The following is a 25457-nucleotide window of genomic DNA, read 5'->3' as shown; positions in this document are numbered from 1 at the left end:
TTTACATTGGCAAACCACTATTCATGATCCCATATTAGATTTTGTGCTTAATCTTACGACCCCTTACTAGTGGAGTTTCCATGTATTCCCTTAGAAATTTACTTGGCACTATGAAAATCACTTTATAAAATTATCATTATTCCACATTACAAGAGGTGGGGAGCATTTTATTTTATTTTGGAGTATTATTGATTATGATTTATTGCAATTGTTCTTGGAATTCATGGTATAACTGAGCTATCTAGAATTTCTTTTATATTGCATGGTTGTTGTCATGTTTAACATATGATGGCATTGCTTAACACCTACAGAGATATGGGGCATTATCTTTGGGCCAATGCTCTATATGATTTCCATGAAAAGATGGGACAATATTACATGGGAATATACCACTGATAATTTGCTATTGATATGAGACCATGACTTGGAAAACATTTTACCAAGATTGCTACATGACCACTTTGATTTTTTAAAGATGCTTTAGGCTCCAAGGTAAGAAAAAAGGACGTTAAGCCTAATGATATTTATGATCTTGGTCTATTCAAATGGATTGGGCTATTTGCCATTAGAAGGTGTCAATGATAAGAGACTTTGGACATGACACTATGACATGGAATAGTTTACTACTAAGGGTGCAACATGGGCCTTGAAGTCCTTGATTTCCCCACTCTATGTGGGAAGGTATGGAAGTAAGTATAATTAATTAAAAGAAAAAAGATGTTTCAATTTGAATTCTTCCTAAGTACCCTCATTATTATTGGAGTATGTTAACAGGTATTTGTAGGCAAGTAATACTCCATTTCTTTCTTTAAACTTGAGACTCATTTTGTCCTTTTTTGAACTTGAGGTTAACATTGATTATATCTAGATGCCAACTTGTAATTGCCATTGAATTTGAGAATGCCAAGAGTTGTTTAATGCTAATCTAGATAGAGTGACATGGATAACAACTGTGTGCTAGCATTGAAGCCTAGCTTCCATAGCATGAGTGAAATGTTCTAACTTTCATTATGTTGTGATGGCACCAAGTGAGTCGGCATACCTCTCCATCAGCTTTGCGAGTCTAAGGCATGAAGATACAGTGTTGGCTACTTCGAGATGTACTCTATAACGGATTATCTCCAAGTATTGATAGATAAGATTCGACATTCTATTGGACACTAGTCATCAATATTGTTGTACTTTTTGCAATGTACTACCATGAATGTGAATTTGAAAACTGACTCTCACTTTAATACTTTGTTAGAAGGAATGGTATGATATGGATTATTCTCACTTATGTGGTTTTAAGAAGTTGGTTATTAATGGACTACTCTCATTAGGTGTTTGAAAAGGGCAATGATGGGAGTTTGCAATTGGTTTACTTTGCCATTGGAAATTGGTCTACTAGTGTAGTAGGTTAGATTGTTTGATAGGATGAACACACACACACACACACACACATGCACACACACACACACATACAGTACACCCGAGCATGTGCACACGTGTGCACGTGCATGCACACACACACACGAGCAGACACACATGCACCCACATTGTTACCTTGGACCCAAGCACACCACCCATGTACCAAGCATGCACATGCATGCACACAAATCCACATGTGCACACACGTGTGCACACACACACACGCATGCACACATGCACTCACGTGTGTGTGCGCGCAGATGAACGCACGCACACACACACACACTCTTTTCATATTTTCGACCGACATAGTATTATGAGACCCCACACGCCTACCTTTCTACCCCTTTGATTTCAAGAATTATATTAAGCCCCCCTCCCCCCCAAAAAAACACCTTTTTACCCCTTTGATCTTAAAAATTATACTAAGTATGCCCCCCCCCTTTTGCCCCCCCTCCAAAAAACCAAAGATGGAGAGTTTCCACGTTAACTTAAACACCCCCTAACACTTCCCCCCCCTGACATTTAAAACCCCCCTTAACTACTCCCTCCTTAACACACACACCTTTAAACCACATGCCAACCTTACCCTATCCATAACCACCATCATCTCCTTCCACCCTCCACTGCCTTCTGTTTACGACATTGGTAGTAGTAGGTTGGCAACGGTTGCTTCTCAACATGGCCTCTATATATTGCTTGCCTATGTACTCCTCTCTTACCTTCACATAGCCGGGTTGCCCTTGCTAATACCTTCTTGTTGTCACACCAAAAGATTCCATTCATCACCTTACTAGTTTTTTTCTTGGTGACTTTGCACTCATTAGTCTACTTCGCCTCGTTTGTATCTTTTCTTCATGCTTTCAATTAGCTACGCTGGTACTTCTCTCTTCACTTAGCTCAGCTATTATGTTACATTTGCTCCATGGATGGTCGTGTTGCTATTGCGACTCTCTTGACTATGCTAGTTGCTTGTTTTCATCTTGATTGTTGTGATTCAATGCTTTCAATTAGCTACGCTAGTACTTCTCTCTTCACTTGCTTGCTCCATGGATGGTCGTGTTGCTATTGTAACTCTCTTGATTATGCTAGTTGCTTGTTTTCATCTCGATTGTCATTGCAGCTCATGCACTCACTCTTGCAACTTACAACCTTTACCTTTCATACTGCCGCAACTTCTACTCCATCAGCGTGAGGTTGGATGTTACCACTTGTTGACAATTTTCTCCTTTGCCCTACCTTGCCACTTCCAAGTTGCATCACCTTCCTCATTTGGTCGCATTACAAAGTAGTTGGATATATCGGTGTCCCTCTTAGCTTCCTTTGGTTATCTCCCTCCTCTTAGTGGGCTCTCTCTCTCTCTCTCTCTCCCCCCCTTGCTTTTTCTCTCTCTATATTCCATCTTCTCACTTTTTCTTTCCTTACACGTATATACTTATGTAATTACACGTCTCTCTCTCACTTTTTCTTTACATGCTTGTATCTATGTATGTAAGTATGTACATACGTATGTATGTGCGTGCGTGCATGCACGTGTTAACATAATGGTTAAACAATATGCCACCCCGCTAGTTAAGTGATGTGATTTGATGGACAATGAAACCTTGTGCCATCCAATCCATGGGACCCTTCATGACCACCAATGTATGGGACATCACCCACCATTCCACAACCTCCTCTCGTACCATAAACGGTCCTTACAAACGAAGCTATGAGAATCCTAGTGCAAGCACTAGGAAGGGGGGCCACCGCTCCACCACCAATGTTTCTTGAAAGGGATAACAACCCCTCAAGGAGCAAGCCTATCACAATCTCCAAGCTAATCACCAAATTTGTAGAAGGAGACCCAGTCTCCCATGTTGAGAGGTTTGAACAAATCTATGACACCTTTGGTGATATTGGGGATCTAGACAAGGTCAATGCTTTTAGCTCGAGTCTTGATGGCAAGGTTGGACAATGGTTTAGAGACTTAAACCCTGACGAGAAAATAAATTAGGACACATTGCGTAAATCCTTCATTGTGGGGTTTGCCCCTAGTGGTCCCAAGTGGAGCCCGCTTAACCAGCTTTATCAGGTGAAGCAAAAGGACATTGAGTCCTTAAGAGACTACATCACCAAGATTCAACATCTGAACTCGCCATGTGAACTCCACAAGAGGATGAGTGATGTGCAACTTCTGCCATGCTTCCTCATAGGGCTACAAGATGCTAAGCTGCATGATCATTTGTTTGATATGAATCCCACATCGTTTGAGCTATGTAGCAAGACAGCGATACACTTAGGGGATAACATGAGGGAGACACCCCAAAAGTATAGACCCCAAATAGCACGGGCTTCAACCTCAGAAGCAACTAGGGATGCAAGCATTATGGCCAAGGTGCTCAACATGGAAGAGTTGGCCACATAACCATTATACAAGTTGCGCGAACAATGGAACATTGAAGCACCAAAAGATGCTCCTAGCAACCCCATCTCTTTCCACAAAGAGATAACATATGGTGTGGGGTATGCACTAGAAATAATTCCACTAAGGAATGCCCTCATCTTAGAGCCAGGCCAACACTCTATTGTGCCCATTGTGTTTGTTGGGGAAATCACGACACATCCTAATGTCATTATCTTAAGGTGATTCCTCAACCCATGTATCAACAAAGGCCGCATCTACCATTGCGAGCACTGCCCAATCCACCCAATCAAGCACAATTGGAAATACAAGGAGCCACATCAACCAATCAAGGGCAATTTAGGGCTCAAAATATTCCATTACCCCTGCTAGTATTGGGACCTCAACCACCACTCCCACGAATTACTCCCTTGAATCAAGTATTGGTGGAAGAGCTACCTAGTGATCGGGGAGACCCCAAACCTACCTACAGTGGACACAAATATCCCCAAAATGGTGACAATGCAAATCGATCCAACATTATAAATCACTACATTATACAAGGTGACCAACATATTCCAGTTTACTAGACGGCACCGTTCCTCAAAAAATGGGAGATAGGAACAACTTGACCAAGGCACAACCCATTCAATGCCATATGTGTTAAGGGCCACGCCCTGCCAATGAGTGTCCATATGAGGGGCAATCTAAGTAGCCAATCACATGTGCACCAGTGTCTAATGCCATTGTGCACTGGGTGTGGTGTGGACCATCTTTTTAAGGATTCCCCAATGGGAAGGCCATCTAAGTCCACAGGCCTTAACTTGTTAAGCATTGACAGAGGCCAAGTGTCATCAGTACCCTTGAATGTAATCATGAGATTGCAAGCTAAAGCCCTTAATAAAGAGTTTTGCAAGAAGGGAAAAAATAAGGTCATCATCCAAGATGTGTCGGATGAAGAGACAACCTCCCTAGCAACATCATCATCCTCTTATGATATTGTCTCAAATGGTAACAACAACAACCACCCACATGAAGCAAATGAGGCACCGATAATGGCTTCAACCCATGGCCAAGCCACAACACCTAAGGGTCACAGTGACTATTCCAACCCATGGGTGGGGAATCAAGGTCTCACCGAGGCACATAAATTGGTACACAAGTGCTAAGAGGAATTTCAGCAGAGTCTCAAGCCAAGCAATATTACTGATACAATTCATCCTAGATATGATATAAATGCTCGAGCCTCAAAAGCTTGCAAATACCTAAAAGGGTAGAGGAAGAAGGTGTGTAATGCCCTTCAACAGAGGGATCCACCCTAATGCAACGGATGTTTGAAGAAAACCCTACCTTGCAACAACTAAAGGAGGATGACAACATGTCCATTTTTGCTTAGAAGAGTCTAAATCAATAGGCACGAAATTTATGACTAGTCTTCGAGACATCACAGGATTAGCCTCATTCCTGTCCACTGAGATCAAGATGCCCATCGCAACACTATTATGGGGTAATCCTACTCTATGAAGAGACCTCTTAGATTAGATGAATGGAATAATAGTGACACCCCAACCCACAAATCCTGATAATGTTGAATCTCCCAATCATGCTAAAGATGTTCCAAGGGTTCCAGTCAACAAATTGGGCCAATATTTTGAGAGTGATGACTCGAATGCAGTGATACCCATCTCCTTCCGTGATAACAAAGCTATGGCAATCTTAGACGAAGGGGCAGGTGTTAGCATCATCTCACAAAACAATGCTGGGAAAAGTGGGGAAGCCCCAACCGAGAGAGTACTTCCTTGGTAGTTAAATTAGTCGATGGAGGCACGGCTCACCCCATAGGAGTACTCAAGGACATTAAAATCAAAACATGCGGTCTCACATACTGAGTATGCCTTGTTGTAGTGGATTTCCAAAACAACCCTGGGTATGAGGCTATTCTAGGGAGACCTTTCTTGCATATGGCAGGATTGATCCATGATTGGCACTCCAACAACAACATTTATCTAAGGAAAGATCAGCAAGTTGTGAGGGTTGATCTCCGAACATGGAAAGCTCACATTATGTCTGCAAATCTATTTGCAGTTGAATCGGATACCACCGATAGGTTTGTGCCAATAAAGCTGGTTAGAAAATATGAGAAAGAGGATAGTGAGAAGAGTCTTGTTGAACCGTGGTGTGCCCCGTTACCACAACTAGAAGACGCATGTGATTAGATGCATACACTAGCGATAATAGATCCACCAACTATTGAGGGCACTCAGACGATGTACCTTGATGATGAACAACTTAGCTCCTTTACACCTTTTTACACCATAAGAGCGGTACTACCTAGTCAAATTGAATTAGGAATTAACAATGCCCTTAATCCTAATGAGATAGATACGACTCCATCTCAACTTTGGGTAGAGCTAACATCAGCAGGTGCAACATGCCGAATATAGGCCAGGGTAGATGGGCGAGCATGCCTCAACCTATTCTCCTAGGAGACATTAAAGCATCTCGACCAGGTATGCCTTCAAGTATGTGATTCTGAAATTCAATCCATAGAGGGTACCTCTATTCATGTTTGGATTGCCTTCTTATATAGAGATCCTAGTAAAGCAACGGGTCAGTGTTGCTCGTAATGCAGCAACTGGCATTATAGCATAGCAGCATAGCGGGTGGCGATATTAGCACAGCACAAGTGGAGGTATTGTCACAACATGTGGTAGTTTATGCGTTGTCCTTAAAGCATTGTTGTCGCATTATCAGGTCACTATGTTAGACATAAAGCAACGGCCAATGTTATATCATAACGGGACAGGAGTTGGTACGTTGTCCATAAAGCAACGAGTTTAGTGTTAGCAGTTGCTCCGTTAGCCTTAAAGTAGCAAGTTGACTTTGTCTGCGGTAGTATGGAATGTTTTCATTGTGAATTACTAGAAGCTTGTATCTCTCAATGCACAAATTTACTACGGTGAGCTAGAAGATGTAGGCTGCACAAGGTTGGCAATACATGTTGGATACCATGATCATCCTGTCTGTCCCGTTGAAAGTAGACAACATTTGGAAAAAGCATGTAAAATGGTACAAGGGAAATTGTTGCATATGAAAAATGTTAATGCAAGAAGAGTGGAGAAAGAATGGCTAAGGAAATCATTTCGAATAGTCTTTTGTCTAGAACCATGCTTCCTAATGTCTCACTGCAATGTCAATGGACATGTGGGAAAACCTCCTTCTACAACCCCAAGCTACCACAAACCAAAGGAGGTTAGTCTGGCTTTCTTTTGCAAATATTATTTTCGCTTTTTGGCATTTAAAAAATGTGAATAGTCGACTATTGGAAGGGATGTTATGCTTAGGTCCAAAGATGGATTCAAGAGGCACTATCATCACTACAACCACAACAAGATTCATTAGATTGTATCATTTACTTGAAAGAACATGTAAGATATGAGTTTTTCCAAGGGTGTTTATTTCTAGGTTGAATCCCAACCTTGCTATGTGATGAAAATGTCAAGTAAGGGTAGAGGCTCAAGAATTGGTCTAGTGAATGGGATGCATCCTGGTGGTGACCTTAAAAAGGCTTGGGTGCATTTTGATTATGTTCAAAGAGTGTGTGGTTGGTTGACAACGGCAGCTCATGTCTATGATATCAAATATAACTAACTAGTCTTAAGTTATGCATTTGTATAGTATATCGAGAAAAGTATTTCTATGTGAAATTTTAAAAATAATGAGAGCTTGGTACTATAGTGTGTGAGAAGTGTTAACCATTGCCACCTGTGAGTTTAAGGAGGATTAAGAGGCTCGAGTTTTGTTTTGGAGAATGATAAATGAGGTGATGAGAAAATGGGCCAAAAAATGTTATGCGGAAGGATGAGAGCGGTCATGTATTTTTTGTTGGGAACAATGTCTCCAAAGGATAACTAACAAATACATATATCAAAGGTTTAGAGATGCTCACTTGCAGCTGTGCAGAGCATGGAGAGATGCAGAAACAAAGGAAGCAACACAACAACAATTACTAATCATTAGAACATGGTGGAGAAATAACCATGCAAGTTCAAATGATATTCCATTCTTAGATCAATGGATGTCATGGTAGGAGGACAGGATTGCTCATTGGGGTAACTTCATGGTATAGGCAAGTGTTGTAGCTTTGAAACATTGTAATTACTGACTTATTAAATTGAAATTTTGTTTTATTTAAAAATATACTTTATTGAGTGGAACTTATTTTCAGATCATGGACACATCAGCACTTGCCAATAATCCATGGACAAACTTGGCAAAGTCAAAGCATGGGAGTTGGTTGGCATCAGAAGGTTATATAGACAAATCTCATTATATGATGCTTGTTTTGGGAACTTGACAACCATATTGTTACAAATTGCAAGGTGTGAGCAACAAGCACAGGGATCGCATATTGGATCTGGTGCTTCTCTAGAGAACTTGCTTCATCGCATAGGCCACACAAGATCAAGTTACATTAGCCCTCATCAAGTAGTTAGAGTAGCAAATTTTGCAATGAGTGCAATTGGAATACATAGTGATAAATATCATTTCCTAGAGGATGTGGAGAGTGTTTGACAAAAGAAGAGGCTTGGAGAGCCTTTAGGCATGAATGACTCTCACCGCCATGATTTTGAATCTGTGGTTCAAGCTACGAGAGGTTCACAGGAATCTATTGAAAGAGTTCTAGAATTTGAAGTGAGTCTCAGCATGCCTCCTTAGCCCCCCGTGTCCAAACAATGCAACAAGACCATGACATGCATGTTCAGGTGCAAGAAAAAGAAATTCATGATGTTTGTTAGGCCATTCACAGGGTGGAGCGAGGAAGCAAGGTGCATTTCTAATCATGGATTTGAAGTTTGGGTCACAAGTGTGGAAAACTAATCAATGAGAATAACGTGCAAGGAAATCTTAAGCCTTGCTTCAAGGGTAGAATCCTTCACATTCTATCATAAGCCATTCGGTATGTATTTTGTGCTTGTGGTGTGTAATCTCCCTAAACAAATTTGAATTCTCCATTAAATGTCACTATTTTATATTTATTTTTCTTGCAATAGATTTTGGAACATATACCACCTTCTTTGCACTATACTAATGTATATTTTCCCCCTTTCATCATACATATTTTACTCGCATGCTAATGGAATCACATGACCATTGCACGTTTTAACATGTCTTTCTAATCATAAATTCTATGCTATACTAAATTACATCCCTTTTTCTTTTTGTCTTTAATTGTAGTGAGAAGTTATAATAGAAACAACGGAGCAATACACTACAATATTCTTCTCCCTTAGTATAGCTTTTCATGGTATTCAAATGTGAAGAGAGTGATTCTCGATGTTTGAATTTTAGCCCAAAAAACTTAATCAGTAAGCTATACTTAGAACACTTCCTTTGTGCACCAAATATAGTTTCTAGGTGTACCCAAGCTTCATGTGAAGTCTCAAATCCATCAATGTGATGAATGTAGGAGTCACTCAATCCCAAAGCAATGATGGCAAGGGCCTTCTCATCTTTGACCAACGAAGCAGCTTCTCCTTCTCTACCATAGCTATCCTTGACTTTGTAACCCATACAATGATCAATGGCATGGAACATATGTTGTCCCTACACCTTGTACAAGCTAAAGCATGTCCATGACATGCCCTTGTCCTAAGAGCTAAAGTGGGCTAGGGAAGGTTGAAAGCCTCCTTATCTACTGAAAGGAGGTGTGTGTAGTCAAAGTAAGCACGGGAAATCATACACTAATAAAGAATGTTGATGACTTAATTTTAATGCAAATCTATCCTAGGAATGTATACATCAATGAGTTATGCATCCTTTTCCCAAAGCTCGTTCCCCCTTCCTCATTGTAGGTAATGCCACCACTAAAAGGAACCTTGAGAGTCTTACATCTCCTCGTGATCAGCACACATGCTCTCAATGAATGGCAAGGTGAGCAGTCTCTCTAGTAGGGCTCTCTTGACTTCTTTTGTCCCAAAATAAGCCACACAAATAGACATGTTAGTATAATTGTTTTTGTGAATTCATTTTCCTGAAACAAATAGCAGTGTTAGTATAATTGTTTTGTGACATAATTTTTAAAAAACATCACTAATTTACTATGTTAAGTCTTAATCAACGAGGGCCATCGCTATATACCCGTCTTATCTAGTCATGATACAATGCCTTACATATGTAGCATGCTAGTGCCATGGCATAGATATCTCTTTACATGCTTCATATATGTAGAAGAATTCTTTATTGGTACTGACAACCTCTTGTCGTGGATCTCATTTAGAGTGTTTCATTTCGTTCTTTTGATTGTTTGTGTACAAATTAATGTCATGCCTAAAATTTCAAGCTCATGTTTTTTGTATTGCAAGTATCTTTTGCCATCTTAAACCTCTACATTGGCATATATTAGCTCCTCAAAGTATTGTTGCATATATAGCATAGGCACATGCTCATACATTTGATAGAGCTACATGTACACGAGTAGACACATTTGACAACTAAACTTGGCAGGTCTCTTATTCAAGATCATTGTGTCTCTTATCATGTTGATGGGTTCTAAATTACTAGAATACCAAGCACATTATATGACTAGAGGGACCAACTTCACAAATTTGCATCAACGACCAACTCTTACCTTAGTGTTTGAAGGGCTAATTTTAAACCATAGCTTCAACAAATGTCAAACTAGAATATCAAAATATTCTTTGAGGTGGTTCAAGACCACCTATGGAAGCTTGAATAAGCATGTAGTGTGTATTAATGTAGTGCTTCGTGCTATGCATGTTATCCACCTTGTCTTCTTCCTCCATGGATACAACATCACTAGCACCTCCCCATGGTTGTTGGACTAGTAGAATCCACATTGTCTCCTAAAAGCAAGAGAATTAAAAAGCATTTGTGCACTATGTAACAATCAAGTACTAATTTAATAATGAGTTGCAAGCTAGGTATCGCTACTACAAAGATATGGGCTTGGCAAAGTGGCAATTATAAGGGACCAGTAGGCCACATAACTACCTTGCAAACTCAACATCCCATACAAACTTTATTTGCACACAAAGTCTTGATTTTCAATGAACAATGGAAAAAATTAATGTCAAAGATTACAACAATTGGGTTAGTCATTCAATTCTTCCCATCACTTAGGTGAGGAGCCTTCCATGCTATTAAAGAAGCCAATAAGTTGTTTGGTAGTGTCCTCAAGATCTTGCGCGCCCAAGCCTCTACTTTGTCCCTATTGGTGGGCGGGGATCAATCACTACACACCACCCAAGCCGCGATAAAAGTATGTGGCGCCACCAAATGTGATGCATGCAACAACTATGTAAAACCTGTGCCGGGGGGCTGCCCAAAGTTGTGGACGCGAGGTGTTTGGAGGATCCAATAATCTCTTTGAATGTAGGGGCTAAACAAGTGGTTGAATGAACTAAAGAGAAAACAAAACAAAAGAGAAATGGGCGGGCAGAGGGAAGAATGGGAAGTTCAAAAATTTCAAATGTGGAAAGTCAAAAGAGGTGCTTCTCTGGATTTCCTAAAAAAAAAAGAGGTGCTTGCTACTCGGGACTCTGGAGACACAAACACTTGCAGGAACTCCATCTCCATCTCCATCGCCATCGCCATCGCCATCGCCATCGCCATGGGCTTCACTTCCTTCGCCGGTCGTGTCCTTTTTTCTTCCATCTTCATCTTCGCTGCCTGGCACAAGTACTTTCCTGCTCCCAACATCCCTTCTGCCCACATTGCATACGCTTGCTCTCCCCTTTTCTCTGGGTCCCCAGATCTGTCCTGCTCTGCCACGGCACATCCTTATTAGCCCACGCTTCTCGCTCGGTCACACGTTTCGCGCTGGATCCGGCAGCTCTTTCTTCCATACACTCGATTTCGTTAGCTTGCGAAACAATTGTAGTTTTGCACGCATAGTAATCGCAACTACTTTCCGGGCGTCTTTATTAACCGACCCCTGCCACGGTGACGCTGCAGGGCAATTGATTTCGGAAACGATGGAGGTGGTGCACTGAAGGCGATGGAGCCCAAAATTGCCCTTTTCAAGAATCATGTTGCTTCAGCGTTGGGATTCGAGCCACCAAACGTCGAGGTAGGCTTCTTACTGTACAGCGATCATTGCCCACCTTATTTCCATTACTAATATTACAGGAAACAGCGCTCAGATGAGCATGTCGGTATAGAACTTAACGTCCATTTTTCTTTTACGAAAAAATCAGTCGAAATGAAGAATTTGTCATTCTCCCGGCATTAAACGTACATGCATATACATAATGTATGGACGTGTGCATATGTGGGAATAATTTCAAACAGTTGTTCTATTTGCTGAAAGAAGCTTCACGCACTCCCTTGTTGATGAGCTGCTCACCTTGTATACACATGCAAAGGGGCACATTAGAGCAAGACCACTACCATGGAGTGTGTATCAGTGTGTACAAGGAGGGTTTGACCGAGAAAGGAAGACTGAAGGGTCGATACAATGAGTTGAATGGGTGGAGCCTCTAAGCAGGCATGTACACCCAAGACAAGTGTAACATGAACATAGAAATACTAGTACATAAAATGTACGAGCCCATTGGGAAGTTGTGGTGTGACATCATTGCGATGGTCATCTGGATTCTGGCAAAGGGATCAAGCTCACGAGAGATCCCGATGGTGTATGAGGTTGTAGCGATAGCATAAAAAACTTGTGATAGAGCATTGGCGACGATCAATGCGTGTGGTACTTTGTGGTCTCCTAGTTGTGACCCTAAGTCGGACAAGTGCCACTATCACATGCATCGACCGTGCCTCTAGTGTGGTGAAATGGACAAAATATTATTGAGCTTGATTTGTGCTTTGACCCATTGACGAGTTTGTTGTGTCTCTTGCTTTGGGACTTGGCTACGCCATCTCCCTATGGCTTGTCGGTTCATGCTGTCTGGTTGAAAAAGCTTAGTGATCATGCTCTAAGTGGAATTCGGCTGTGTACCTTGATCTTGTCTATGTGCCTTGAGCAGGTAGTCTTTGTGTTGGACGGCCTCATAAATGAAAGTTGCCAAGCATCTTTGATTCGGAGATAGGAGCTTGGAGAGGGGTGTGAAACCATCCTTGAAAAGAAATGGCAACGACCTCGAATCTCATAGCACATGGGGCATCTAAAAGCAAAGTGCTCCTTCAACTCAATTTCATGCTGATCACATAGAGTGCAGATGCGACCCTCTTTAGGTCAACCCGCACACTCTCAATGCATAGTCCGGTGCGATGAGACATAAAATTGCTCGATAGATATCCTCAAAGAGTGGGGGAGGTGGATCCGTGTATATCCCGGCTGATTGATGAAGCCCTTTTATGATGTTTGTAAGTAGTGATTCTTGTAGAAGTTGAGCTTCACAAAAGCTCGCCAAGGGCTAACTAGGTCTTAAACTTGTGTATTTGTAAGAGATCCTTTCAGATAACGTGCGTAACCTCGTGGAAGGTGAGTGAAACAGAAGGGACGCAATGCTATATTGAAAGGGGGGTAAATGGTCCATATGGAACCCCAAACTCTCAAACCATTAGCATGTGCATGGGTACTAGCACCTTTGATCACCCTCAACTGCTAAAGTCATGAATGAAGATAAGGCCAGCAATGGCAACCTTTGTCGGTCGGAAGGCGATGAACCATACCAAACAGATGGGAACCACCTCGAATTGCTGCTGTCTAGATAGCGCCCTAGCTTTGTGCTGCCCTGTTGGAGGCTGATCGTGGGATGGCCAGGGGGGGCTGGTACTGTGCGGCTGGAACAACAGGTAAGAATGCCCAAAACTGAATCAAAGACTAAGGGGCAAACAACCCCTTAAATAGGGCTGGGAAACCAGCTGATTAGCTGGTGGTTTGGCTGACCAGACTAGTCGATTGACTGACTAGTTGGTCGGGTCACTTGGTTAGCCATGAATACTGACCCTGGGTGACCTGGTGGGCCTGCCAATGGAATATGGTGCATTGGGATGCTACGAGATGGTGACTGTATAGCCAATTGTCACTTCCACTTGTGTCTGGCATTGGTGCATGTGATATTCCCCTTGTCTGAACTTGTTGCTAGGTGGATACCTCACAATGATTTGCCCTGGCGACTTGAACTGCTCCGTCGTGGCCTGTGACTTAGGAAAATAGAAATGGACTCACGTAGCTCGTGCTTGACTTGTCCTTGGACTAGGGCTCACAAAGGGGTCATGGCATATGACAAAATATATTGGGTCGGGTTGTGTGTCACAATGCACCCTAGTGTAGGGGTGCATGTGACATTCCTTCTTGCTTAAATTTTGGATGATGGTAGCTATTGAGGGATCGAGTAGATTTGCCAACCGAAAGTGATCATGGTGACCACTAACTATTGCTCGAAAGTTGATTGTCCTTCCAAAGAAATGGGGAATAACAGTCTGGCATTGGGACTGGTCTGGCACTGTCGAGGAACGAAAGCTCCATAACATGGTGGCTTAGTAAAAGCTCATGAGAACCAGTATTGCCGGGAAGACTGGAAGCGGAACTGCTGTGGCCAATCATCCCATCACGCTATTATTGTGAACTTTTGATCAATAGGTGGTATGGCACTCTGATAGGTATGGAAATATGAATTGCATGCTGTCCTTGTGAACTGTTGAGGACTGACTGGACTATTGATGTGGAGACACTGCACTCTGGAAAGCTAATGGCATAAAACTAGCTAACACCTACTGGCATGCACCCTTCCCACTACGGAAGATCAACCCACATAGAAATGACAGTGCTACTCTATGAACTGTTGGGGTGATGATGAAGCCACTGAGGCTAGGCAACTAGAACTGAAAGCTCAGAAACTCCAGAATACTCACATGCACTCTTGGAAATTGAGGTACTATTGCCTGTATGATTGCTGTGAAAAAAAGTTGGTATACACCTGCCTCCTCTGCTAAAGTGATAATTGCTGAGGAAAAAAGCCCTGTCACCCTCTTGGAATTTAGAACAATGGATGTAAATGCCTTCCGAAGAACCTGAGTAATGCCGGGAGCTGCTTGAACTGTAGCTGTGTTCTAATGGGACTGTGAGATGGTGGGGATTCATAAGCATTCCTCTAAAGAATGGAGTTTGGATTGAAGAGGATGCTGCCCAGAGGAATGGAGTTGTTGAGCATCACTGCATTGAATGTATTAATTTGGATGTTGCTTGAGAGGACAGTGAGATGTCTGGAGCTGTTGAGAACACCTTAAATGAAGTAGCTGCATCTTGAAAGAACAGAGAGATGGAAGGAATAGGTGCTCCTTGAAAGGATGAAGAACTCTCTAAAACTAAGGATGCCTCTCGCAGAAATGGAGAGCTCAGAGAGGGACCTGATTAATGAGCACACCTCCAATGAATCAACTGAACCGTGACCATACCAAGGGAACTGACGGTGAGGACACTGGTCACTGTTATTGTTGGTGGCTCGGGATCTGATGAAGAGGAAATTGTATGACGAACCTCGCGGAATGGACACATTAATCGTAAGGCGTTGTCAACCTCTCTACTGATTGGAATTGTATTTGTTACCTCTCTAAAGAATTGAGGAGTGGGGAATTGTGGAGGGAACTACGTGGCTATCCTCACGGACTCTTGAGGAATCGTCAACCTCTGTACTGCTGATAGCTACACCTGCTACTCCAGTTGCAAGGGTATTCTGCTTGAAACTGGTCTGGCAGACTCCTGAGACGGCCCCTCCCACTGAGGTCAAGGGCAGTGGGGCTGGAAACTGAGCCCACTAGTCTTGAACACTCTTGATGAGAAGGTGACATGTGAGTCATCCCGACTAAAGCTGATGTGGCCAATGGAGCTTCAAGAGTGGAAGACCCATAGGAATTGACTGTAGCTAATGGAAAGGCCTGATGGATGGAGGACCCATCACGCTTGTCTGCTGTATCTATGGTGTCCCCTTGGGTGGAAGCCCCAAGAGTACTAACTAAACCCCTTGGGTGGTGGACCCAAGAGGCTCATCGATTGCAATTGTTGATGAGTCTGAGATGTCTTCACGGAAGGAAGACCCATCACAAATAACTATGAAAACTATATGCGCCTTTTTTAAAGCTGATTCAACTGATCGAGCTTCCTGGGTGGAAGAAAGAAAGAAAGAAAGATGTATAAAGGTCTTCAGGAGGCCTCGCGAGCACATGAGACAAAGTACAAACATAGAATTAACTTATACAAGCCACTATGGGGTCGGAGCGGAGGGCTCGCTAGGGCTCTTTGTTGAGTACTATGCTAAGCTAACTTAAAATACAAGAGTTAAAAACTAGTACTCATCTCAGAGTCAAAATACATAAGTGCCAGGGTGGCTCTTCTATGAGCTATGAAAATATCTTGTAGTTGTGTCTGCCAGGCTGTCTCTCCAAAGTATCTCGTAGTTGGATCTACTAGGTTCTCTCTTTGCGAGCGACGGTGTTAGGGGGCGTGGTCTCCATGACCTTTGTATGCGGAGGGCCATGTCGATGATGACGCCTCTGATCGGGGGCGATCCCCTCCGAATATAGCTGTGATGGGATGAACCTCTGACGTGCATGCCTTGGTCTATCTTTGCATTGTTTGTATCTCCTAGATCTCTGCTCCTCGTCGTCTCCCCACTAAGCCCTCATATCATCTATCTCCTCCTCTTGTACTATTCTATGTCCAAGGAAAGACTCAAATGTGTAGTCAGTGATGACAGTGGGCTTGATCTATCTCAGTCTCATGTGTCACTCTCTCCTTCCGTTCGTTGTTCCGGTGCAACAAGATCTATCTTGTTGGAATATGAAGCCAAAGTGAGTCAAAAATGAGTGTACTAGTGGTTTTATAGTCTAGTGAGTCGTAGATATGCCACGTGTCATATTGGGAGATATCCCATAGACATTGTGACTTTCTAGAGTCTAGTGGTACACTATATATTGTTGTACTTGTGTATTGTCTAATATATCAGCCAACATCAAGCTATCAATACATTGTGAGTATTTTGGTTATTACCTTGCACTTGTACTTTCCTTCGTTTCCATTTTGCCTTTCATTATGCTTTCCATATTTCCATTCCGTTCCTAGCTAGCTACCATGTCTTTTCATATGGTATTAGAGCCTTCCTTCCTAGCCCTTTCCTTCCTCCTTGCTTCTCCATGAGGTAGAGGGTGGTTGGAAAGAGAAGCTGCCCTTGGAGGAGCTCCCCTTCCCTACTCCTCTCCATTGAAGGCTTCATCAACATTGGGATTCTCCTCTAACGTTGTCTTCTCCAACTTGACCTTTTGCCACCTCTCTTCCCTTTCCTTGGTGAGCTCTTCTCCTTCCTTCAGCTACAAAGACGGCCTGGAGTGGTGCTATTTTTGTTGCTCTCTCTGTGACCTGCGGATGATGTGACGCTTCTATTTGGATCTGAAAGCAGAATCACGACTTTGTGTCTTCAGGAAAGTTGTAGAGGACCTTGAGTACTACAATTTTCGTTTTTACATCATTGCAATCCGAGTTTTCTATGAAAAGATATAGCTCTTGCAAAAAGTGACGAAAATTATTCCTGCGGGCGGATTTTGTTCTTGAATTCACGGGAGGACAGTTTCCAGCCTACTGTCACTATCTTGATCTCCACCTCCATCTTTTTCTGCTCCAGTTGGTGCCCACGAAGCTAAGCTATTGCTGTCCACACAGCGTCTCTTGCTACCCACATAGCTATCCTCTCTGCCCGCCATCTAGCTGCCCATGCTGCTTCTAGTTGCCCACGCAGTTGCTCCTGTTGTTCACGCTTCTCCTATTGCCCACGAAGCTCTATCTTTTTGCCATTCGAGCTGCCACATTGCACACCTCATCCGCCTTCTATAACAATGTGTAGACTCCACACTAATTTGCAACAAGAAGATAAAGAAAAATGATCTTGATGTGAGGTACAGTTACTTCCCGGCTTCTCCGATTACTTCTCTGATTGCCCGTGGTGCTAGGTGACCCTCCATCTTCTATCTTGAGAGTCATGCCATGACCGCTCCATGTAGCTACCCCATGGACTTCACCAACACATATTTTGGGACATCCATGCCTAGTGCTTCATCGACATTGTCATCGACTTGCATGGATGTGCACACATGTGCAGTGGCTACTTGGAGGACATCTCTTATCATAAGAGATTTATTTTTTATTACTACATACTTGATGTTATTTTGGGGTCCTCTGCCTTGGGTAGTCCCCCTAAAATGATATGTATTGAGTGGTTGATTTTCATCGAGTCTAAAGGTCCTCTGCCTTGGATAGTCCTTTTGAAAAGATATATTGGTTTTTCTATTTTGGTGTGTGGCTTCCTAACATGTGCTATTATGAAGCCAAGGGGGGATGTACTGTTGGAGCCATGTATTGGCTTTGATAGGTTTAGAGGGGGATGTATTGTGGGAGCCATGTATTGGCTTTGATAGGTCTCGTTATCAGGCCTGGCCGAGTTTCGGGATGTTGTTGTATTCCTAGACCTATGAGCTGGTCATGTAGCCATGCTATAACGTGAGCCTCTGAGCATGTTGAGTCTCAAGCCATGAGAGTGCTTGGATCAACCTCTGAACATGCTTAGACTTTAGCCTCTGAGCTACATAGGGTGCACAGTTTGATGACCGTCATTGTCATGTTCTGTTCTTGGTTCCATTGCAATAGTCCCTCACCTTAGACCGTCATTGTCATGTTCTGTTCTTGGTTCCATTCCAGTAGTCTCTTACCTTGCCTTCATAGGGGGGTGTTGGAATATGAAGCCAAAGTGAGTAAAAAATGAGTATACTAGTGGTTTTATAGTCTAGTGAGTCCTAGACATGCCATGTGTCATATTGTGAGATATCCCATAGACATTGTGACTTTCTAGAGTCTAGTGGCACACTATATATTGTTGTACTTGTGTATTGTCTAATATGTTAGTCAACATCAAGCTATCAATACATTGTGAGTATTTTGGTTATTGCCTTGCACTTGTACTTTCCTTCCTTTGCCTTTCATTATGCTTTCCATATTTCCATTCCGTTCCTAGCTAGCTACCATGTCTCCTCATATCTATGCCGTTGCATCTCCATTAGAAAGAGGCCAACACAAACCTGGTCCTAGAAGTGAATCAGTTGGAAGAGAGGTCCAAAACTGTGGCCCTCCTAAAATAGGCAATGATATCGTCCTCGGATCTCATAGTAAACAATGCAAGTACACAAGAAGTGCTCCTCTGTCTCCACCTCCTCCAATGTGCTCAAACTAACTGGATACGATAAAGCTGTTGGACGAGTGGAAGACCCATCTAATGTAACTGCACTGACCGAATGATCCCCTCGGATGGGAACCCCAAGAGAATAAGTTGCAGAAAGTGGATGATTCCACCACGGGTGGTAGACCAAGAGGCTCATCATGTGTGCATTGTGACTAAGCTGAGATAGCCCTAGAGATGGAAGACCCTTGAGAGCTAGTTGTTGAAATGGCTGCAATGGAAGACCCTGAGGAACCGCATGCAGCTATTGTGGAAACTGAATGGTCCTCTGGAGTGGTATTCCCAAGAGAAGCCAATGTTTGAACTGTTGCAGAAGAGTCCACTTAACTGTGCTCGGAGATGGAAGACTCTTGAGCAGATAAAGGACTGCTTGTGGATGAATAACTCTGTGGGTACTATAGAATGATAGTCCACTACGCTGTGCTCTAGGGTGGAAGACTCCTAAGTTTATGATGGACTCACACTGGTTGCTGCTAATGGGGAGAGGAACTACAAGCAGGTTGTGAGAAACTGCTGATGCTGTAAAAGCATCTCCTATTGATCTCGCCTATGCTGGACCCCCAATGCTACCAAGTTGACATGACATCTGGCCCGATGAGCGGCCGCCTGAAGTTGTAAATGGTCCAATGTCATTGCATCCTCCTTTGTCTTCTTTCCTTGCTCGTGCAAGAGCTGGAGTTGCTTCAAAAAAGGAGCCGATTCTGCTCAAGGAGATGATCTTGCTCTTGAACCCTTGCATGAGAAAGAAAGAAAGAAAGAAAGAAATTTTATTGGAGTCTTCGAAAGACCGATGGGTCTATGAGATTGAAAGAAAACCTGATACAAATCACAGTAAGGATGGAGCTACTGAAACGAGCTTCATTACCCATGCTGAATCCTAAGTCTGATTATACATAATCAAATCAAATACATTTGGATGTAACAATGAAAAGAAAAGGACTCGAGCGGGGTGGAATCCTCCGTATGTCATGTTGCCCTAGCTGGTGCATAGCCGTGATGGGACGTTGGTGCCCGTCAAGGGGTGTTGTACGTCTCGATCTCCTGGACGAGGCTCGATGCAAGACCAGAGCCACCGTGACTCCCGTGGGATGTATCTCGGGTCTAAACAACGACGGGAGGTCCCCCAAAGTGATCTGTGTGTCCCCTCGATGTCTCGTGTGTCGTGCTGTGGTTGTCGGGTCAGGGTCTCTGTCACGTCTACGGCTAGAGACTGGACGATGAATGTCACTCGATGGGAAGAACTCTGTGATCCTGCTCTGAGAGATCTCTGATGATGTGGCCAAGCCTTGTCGCCTGAGTAAGTACTCTCTATGTCGGACCCCCCTGTGAATGAAGGCCGCGAGGCATCTCTGATCTGGGTAGGCGAGGAATTTGGGAAGGAGCCCGGAGCTGTCTTTGAAGAGGCAGTGGTAGCGACCTCGGATCTCGTAGTACACTGGGCACCTGAAAATAAAATGCTCCTTCGACTTGACCTCTTGACAGTCGCACAATATGCATAAGCGATGCTCCCTAGGAATCCCCTCTACTCTGCCGCTCTCTATGCGGAGGCGGTGTGATGATACCCGAAACTGTCCGATGGAGATCCGTAGTAAGTGAGGCATATGAAGCTCAGTGTACCTCGGTGGTGTGATGAATCCCTCCTCCGAAATACAAAGATAATAATCTCTGTAGAAACTCAGCTTCACTGGAAGCTCCCTCGGCTCCAACTAGGTCCTAAAGGTGTGTAGGTGCAGGAGATCCTCACGAATGACCTGGTTGGTGTGTGGCCCGATCGGGATGGCTGGGTGGGAGTACCGGAGGGGCATCTAAACTGTACTGAAAACGAGGTATCCTATCGATGTGGAACCCTAGTCTCACAAGCCATTTGTGAGTCCGTGCATACCAACATCGCTCGTCTCCCTTTGTTGCCAACCTCATGGAGGAATCGAGAGTTAACCATGGCAACCTCTGTCTCCCTGATGTGTAGTCCCCATATGATCTAACCCGGTGTAGATATATAATGGTATGAAAGGCTGCATCTAGCTCGAGTGGAGAAGCACCAAACTTGGCTTGAATGATGTGATGTGGTACAGATGGTTTCCCCCGGATCATTCGTGAGAGCATGAGGATCTGTAGGCGCTCCACCCGTGTCCACTCTATCTCTGACATGTCAGCCCCCCAACAAGGGCTGCCATACATATCGGCTGGTCGGACCAAGGAGTTGAAGAGAAGAGCCTTGGTCCGAGGGTCTTGGAAGTGGGAGTGGAAGCATTGTCTCTGTAGCCGAGCTAGTGATGCGTATCCCCTGCTCAGTCTGGCCTGCATCGCTAGTCTCATTGTGAAGATCGGGCCGGAGAAGATGACCCCCAAGTAAGTGTATGAGAATACGATCTCAACTGGTGACCCACCGAAAGTAAAAGTAAATTGCTTCCGTTGCATGTTTGCTCGAGAGGTGTTAAAGATCATGACCTTGGTCTTGCCAAGGTTGACCTCCAAATCATGGGATAAACAAAAAGCCTGCAGTGCTTCCAGGTGTCGCTGGAGCCCCTCGGGTGTGGACGACAAGAGTGCCACGTCATTTGCAGAAAGAAGAATCTTGATGATGATCCCGGCAAGTGAGCAACCGGTCCCACCGAATGCCCCCATGAAAGTCTCAAGCTCATCGATGTAGAGGCCAAACATGGTCGGTGATAAGGGACAACCCTGTTTGACTCCTATGGTAACTCAAGATCTCATCTGTCCAATCTGCTCCTGTCCGAACTCGCCCTGAGACTCTCATACAGTGCCATGACTGCCTAGATGATCTCTTGATCAAATCCCAGTGTCTGTAGGCATGTGATGAGACGAGCTCGAGGTACTATGTCAAAGGCTTTGCGAAAATCTACAAAGCAGCAATATATCCTCTCCTCCGTGATCTGGCCTCCTCAATGACACTCCTGAGTGTGAGTATGTGATCCATAGTCCCATGGTCTCGCCTGAAACCAGCCTGACCCTCTGCTCTGAGCCCTCTCATCTCTACGAACAGGTTGACCGACGCATCCAATACAACTGCATAGATCTTGGACATCACATGTCCAATCATTATAGTCCTGTAGTTACTTGGGTCCATGGGATCCCTTGCCTTGTGGATGGGGGTGATGGTGTTGAGTGTCCAGGTGCAGGGAAAAGCTAAGGCAAACAGTGTCATTGAATAGTTTTGCTAGGATCGGGGCTAACGTGTCGATCCCATATGCGATAAACTCAGTGCATAGCCCCTCGTGATCCTTAGCTCGGCCATTGTGCAGTTTCAATGTCGCGTCCTTGACTCCCCCTCTGGTGAACAATGAGCAAGTGGTGGGGCGATGTGTGTATGAGATTTGGAGTGGGCTGGTGTGGGACATCATAAAGATGGTGTGCATACGTGTGCTAGACTCTCGTGTCGGTGAGGGGTGATGGGGACCTACGCTCAAGGAATCTCTGCAAAAAATCCTTAGAGTTGTTGCTGTACAAGATGTGCAGCAGCTGCTCCTCATTTCGACGAAGAAATGCTTGCTTCTTCCGACGTACGAGACGTCCGTACTTGCGCACCGTGTTTGGTGTGTTCGGGAGGTGACATTTGGTTTCAAGTCGGAGCTGTCGGCGATAAGCCTTGCACTCCGCATCGTACCGATTGTTGCAGGGTACAGAACCAAGAGGTGGTGGTCTAGTGGACCGTGTGGTGTGGGGAAAGATTTGGAGGACAGCCTCTGGAGTGTGCGACTAATCAGGGCAGCACGGTCCTCTATGAGTGGTATGTGATCGATGTAGGTTAGGAGTCTGTTTAAGCGTCTAGAGTAGGCCGGTGAGAGGCTGTGATCAAAGTGTATGTCGTGGTAGGTGTCGTGCTTCCTATGTGGTGTGTGTGGTGTGGCTAAGCGTGGGGTGGCGATAGTGAAGAATAGGTATGTGTGATCAGCTCCTGGAGGGAGTGGTGCTACAGTGAAGTTGGTGATACATGAAGTGAAGGTAGGGGATCCCATGATGTAATCTACTACACTAGTGCCCCCCTGTGTGGGAAGCAAGTAAAGCCACCTGAGGAGGGCCATAGGTCAAGCCCGTTGTGTTTGATGAGATCATGCATCCTGCCCAGATCAAGGAGCGCGTGTCCATATGGTGTAATAGGCCCGTGTCGGTCCGATGAGGTCTTGGTCATACTTGCTCCATCTAGGCCCATGTCTGGTAGCATGATAGAGTCGTCTAGGAAGTTTAGGAGTGGTGCCTGGCGCGTGCTCGTCCTGGTGTTGAAGTCCCCAACAAGGAGAACTTCCCCGCGGGCTGAAATGTCTGGGATATCCTGATGTAAGGGTGCATACGGCGAGGTCTCACCCTCCTCTCCTGCCACTCTGGCGAAGTGGGATGTGTTTGGCGGGAAGTAGCATATTGCTATGAAAAGGTCACGGGTGTCTATGCGTCAGATCCGGACCCACATGAATCAGGAGTGTGCGTCCTTCCTCTCAATGGAGATGGCTCCAGCAAGGGAAGACCTGTACAATATTGCGACCCCGCTTGATCCTCAAACTCCTCCTTAATCCCTCGTCTCATCTTTGAAGGTTGACTCCCATGTGTAGCCATTGACTATCGGTAGTGGACACTCTGGGCTCTTGTGTGTCTCCGTGTAAAAGACTATGTCTCGTCCTGTATAAGACTTCGAGAAGTTCCTTGGGTCTGACCATAAGGTACCATTATAGTTCCAAATGGTGCAATCTAGGGTCTCGGAAACTTGAGTCTCATAGGCCTTGTCCCCCTAAGGGGGTACGGGTGGGAGCCCGACGGGTGCCGGTCAACGATGGGTCCATGGTGGAACACTAGACCCATCAACTACTGTGACAATGATTGCTAGGGAAAAAAATTCCCCCTTAACCTTGCTGCAAGGTATAAACACACACGAGTGAAGATATATATATATATATGTGTGTGTGTGTGTGTGTGTTTTGATACATCGCAATAGTATAGGACTTGACTTCTTTATTTGAATGAACTCACTAGCACGTGAAGGAAATAAGTTGACATGTCAATGCAACACAAGTAATATTAGTATCACATGTCAATGCACGTTGCTTAAGATATTTATTCTGACAGGGGCTCTTTTCCATTTTGCCTATAGTTTGGTAAAACTTGCATATTTTTTTGAAGTTTCTTTATTCAGTTCAAATATTTCACTTTATGATAATTGAAAAATTCTTATCTTGCAGATGAAACACTTATTAATGATAGCGATTGCATTAGAAGGTGTTGGGGGTATCCTTTTTACTTTTGGTAGCAGTTTGGGAGCACATTTACTGGTATCTATCCTATAAGTCATCTCTAGTTATTTGATATTTAGTATTAGCGAGCCTTTTGAGGATAGATATTGTGGATAGGCTTGCTTTTGTAAGAGTATTGTATCTTGAGTTGGCTTTATTTGATGGTGGTTGTAGCTCCTTTTCTTGGCCTCGGTCACACCAATCATGCATGACTTTTACAATTATGATTTGGCAAGCACAGACTATGCTCGAGAGTTTATACAATTTCTAAAGGTATGAATAATAGGGTGCTTTTTCAATTTTCCTCCTTTAGGGATGGTAGTTAAGTATTTTTGTTTTGTAAGGTGAATTTAACAATCTCAATGTCAAGATTGTGGGATTGTTTTGTTGGAGCAATGTTTGAATAGAATAATTTACTAATGTAAGATACAAGGATTAGTTTCGTTAGCTGCAGATTGTACTTTTATCTTCTATCATGCTTGTGCTTTATTGTAAAAGAATTTGATTCATATTTTGAGTAGATAAATAGTAATGTTTCTCTTGCTTTGTCCATTGTGATGGGTTCTTTAGCTGTAAAAGCAAACTTACCTATAATGTTTAGGTTTTCAGGCGTGCTTCATTGTTATTGTGTCTAACAAAGCCAAAAAGCTATGCAAAGGAGCCGGCTGATGCAGACAATCGAGATCTGTGCAAGATGGAGGCTTGACGAAGGGTATGGCTTGCTAGTAGAAGAAGGCGCAATCACGTACGGCAGAAAATAGGCAGAGTAGATCACATTTTGATTTTTTTGCGATTTCAAGCGCCTATTGTTGGGTGGTGGTTACCAATAATTAAAATGTGGGTTCTATGAACCCTTGGGTAGTCTAGGGTTAGGCCTTGGGTGAAAGGCTGGTTTCCCTTTTTAGGCCTTCTAGGTACCTTTTTATAAGTGGGTGCTTGGTGCCAAAGGGTGTGCCTATTCTAAGGGGTATGACCCTTGGAATAGGTGTACCTTTTGATGAAGGGGTGTATCCCTGTTTTGAAGAGGGGTGTCCCCACAAGAAAAGGTGTCTTTTTCACGATGGGGTGTGTCCCTTGGGTGAGGAGTCAAAAACTCTTCTTCAAAAGGTGCGTCCAACATTGAAAAAGGTGCGTCCCTTGGTTTTGGGACAGCCCAAACACCTCAAAAATACACGATTTTTGTCGTGTCCATTCACATCAACTAGGGATGTGAGGGAAATGGAG

At 43.8% G+C, this 25457-nt stretch overlaps 1 protein-coding gene across 3 annotated transcripts in view; it reads left to right on the top strand.

Moving 5' to 3' along the window:
* Positions 1-11279: 11279 nt before the first annotated feature.
* The window catches only part of LOC147903513 (uncharacterized), a 36717-nt gene continuing 22539 nt past the window's right edge, over positions 11280-25457 (top strand). For 2 of the 3 annotated variants that reach the window (XM_087372756.1, XM_087372755.1), the window contains exons 1-4: positions 11280-11494; positions 11771-11885; positions 24183-24272; positions 24408-24506. In XM_087372756.1, the coding sequence (XP_087228882.1) occupies positions 11286-11494; positions 11771-11885; positions 24183-24272; positions 24408-24506 (513 nt within the window). In that variant the 5' untranslated portion in view covers positions 11280-11285. The remainder of the gene's footprint in view (positions 11495-11770; positions 11886-24182; positions 24273-24407; positions 24507-25457) is intronic. The other variant, XM_087372754.1, reaches the window with a different exon arrangement.

This window comes from Dipteris shenzhenensis, chromosome 3, assembly GCF_047967505.1.
Source record: "Dipteris shenzhenensis isolate YYH24624 ecotype China chromosome 3, Dip_SZ_1.0, whole genome shotgun sequence".
NCBI lineage: Eukaryota > Viridiplantae > Streptophyta > Polypodiopsida > Gleicheniales > Dipteridaceae > Dipteris > Dipteris shenzhenensis.
The sequence above is the reverse complement of the archived record's forward strand: the minus strand, read 5'-3'. Positions and strand labels throughout refer to the sequence as shown.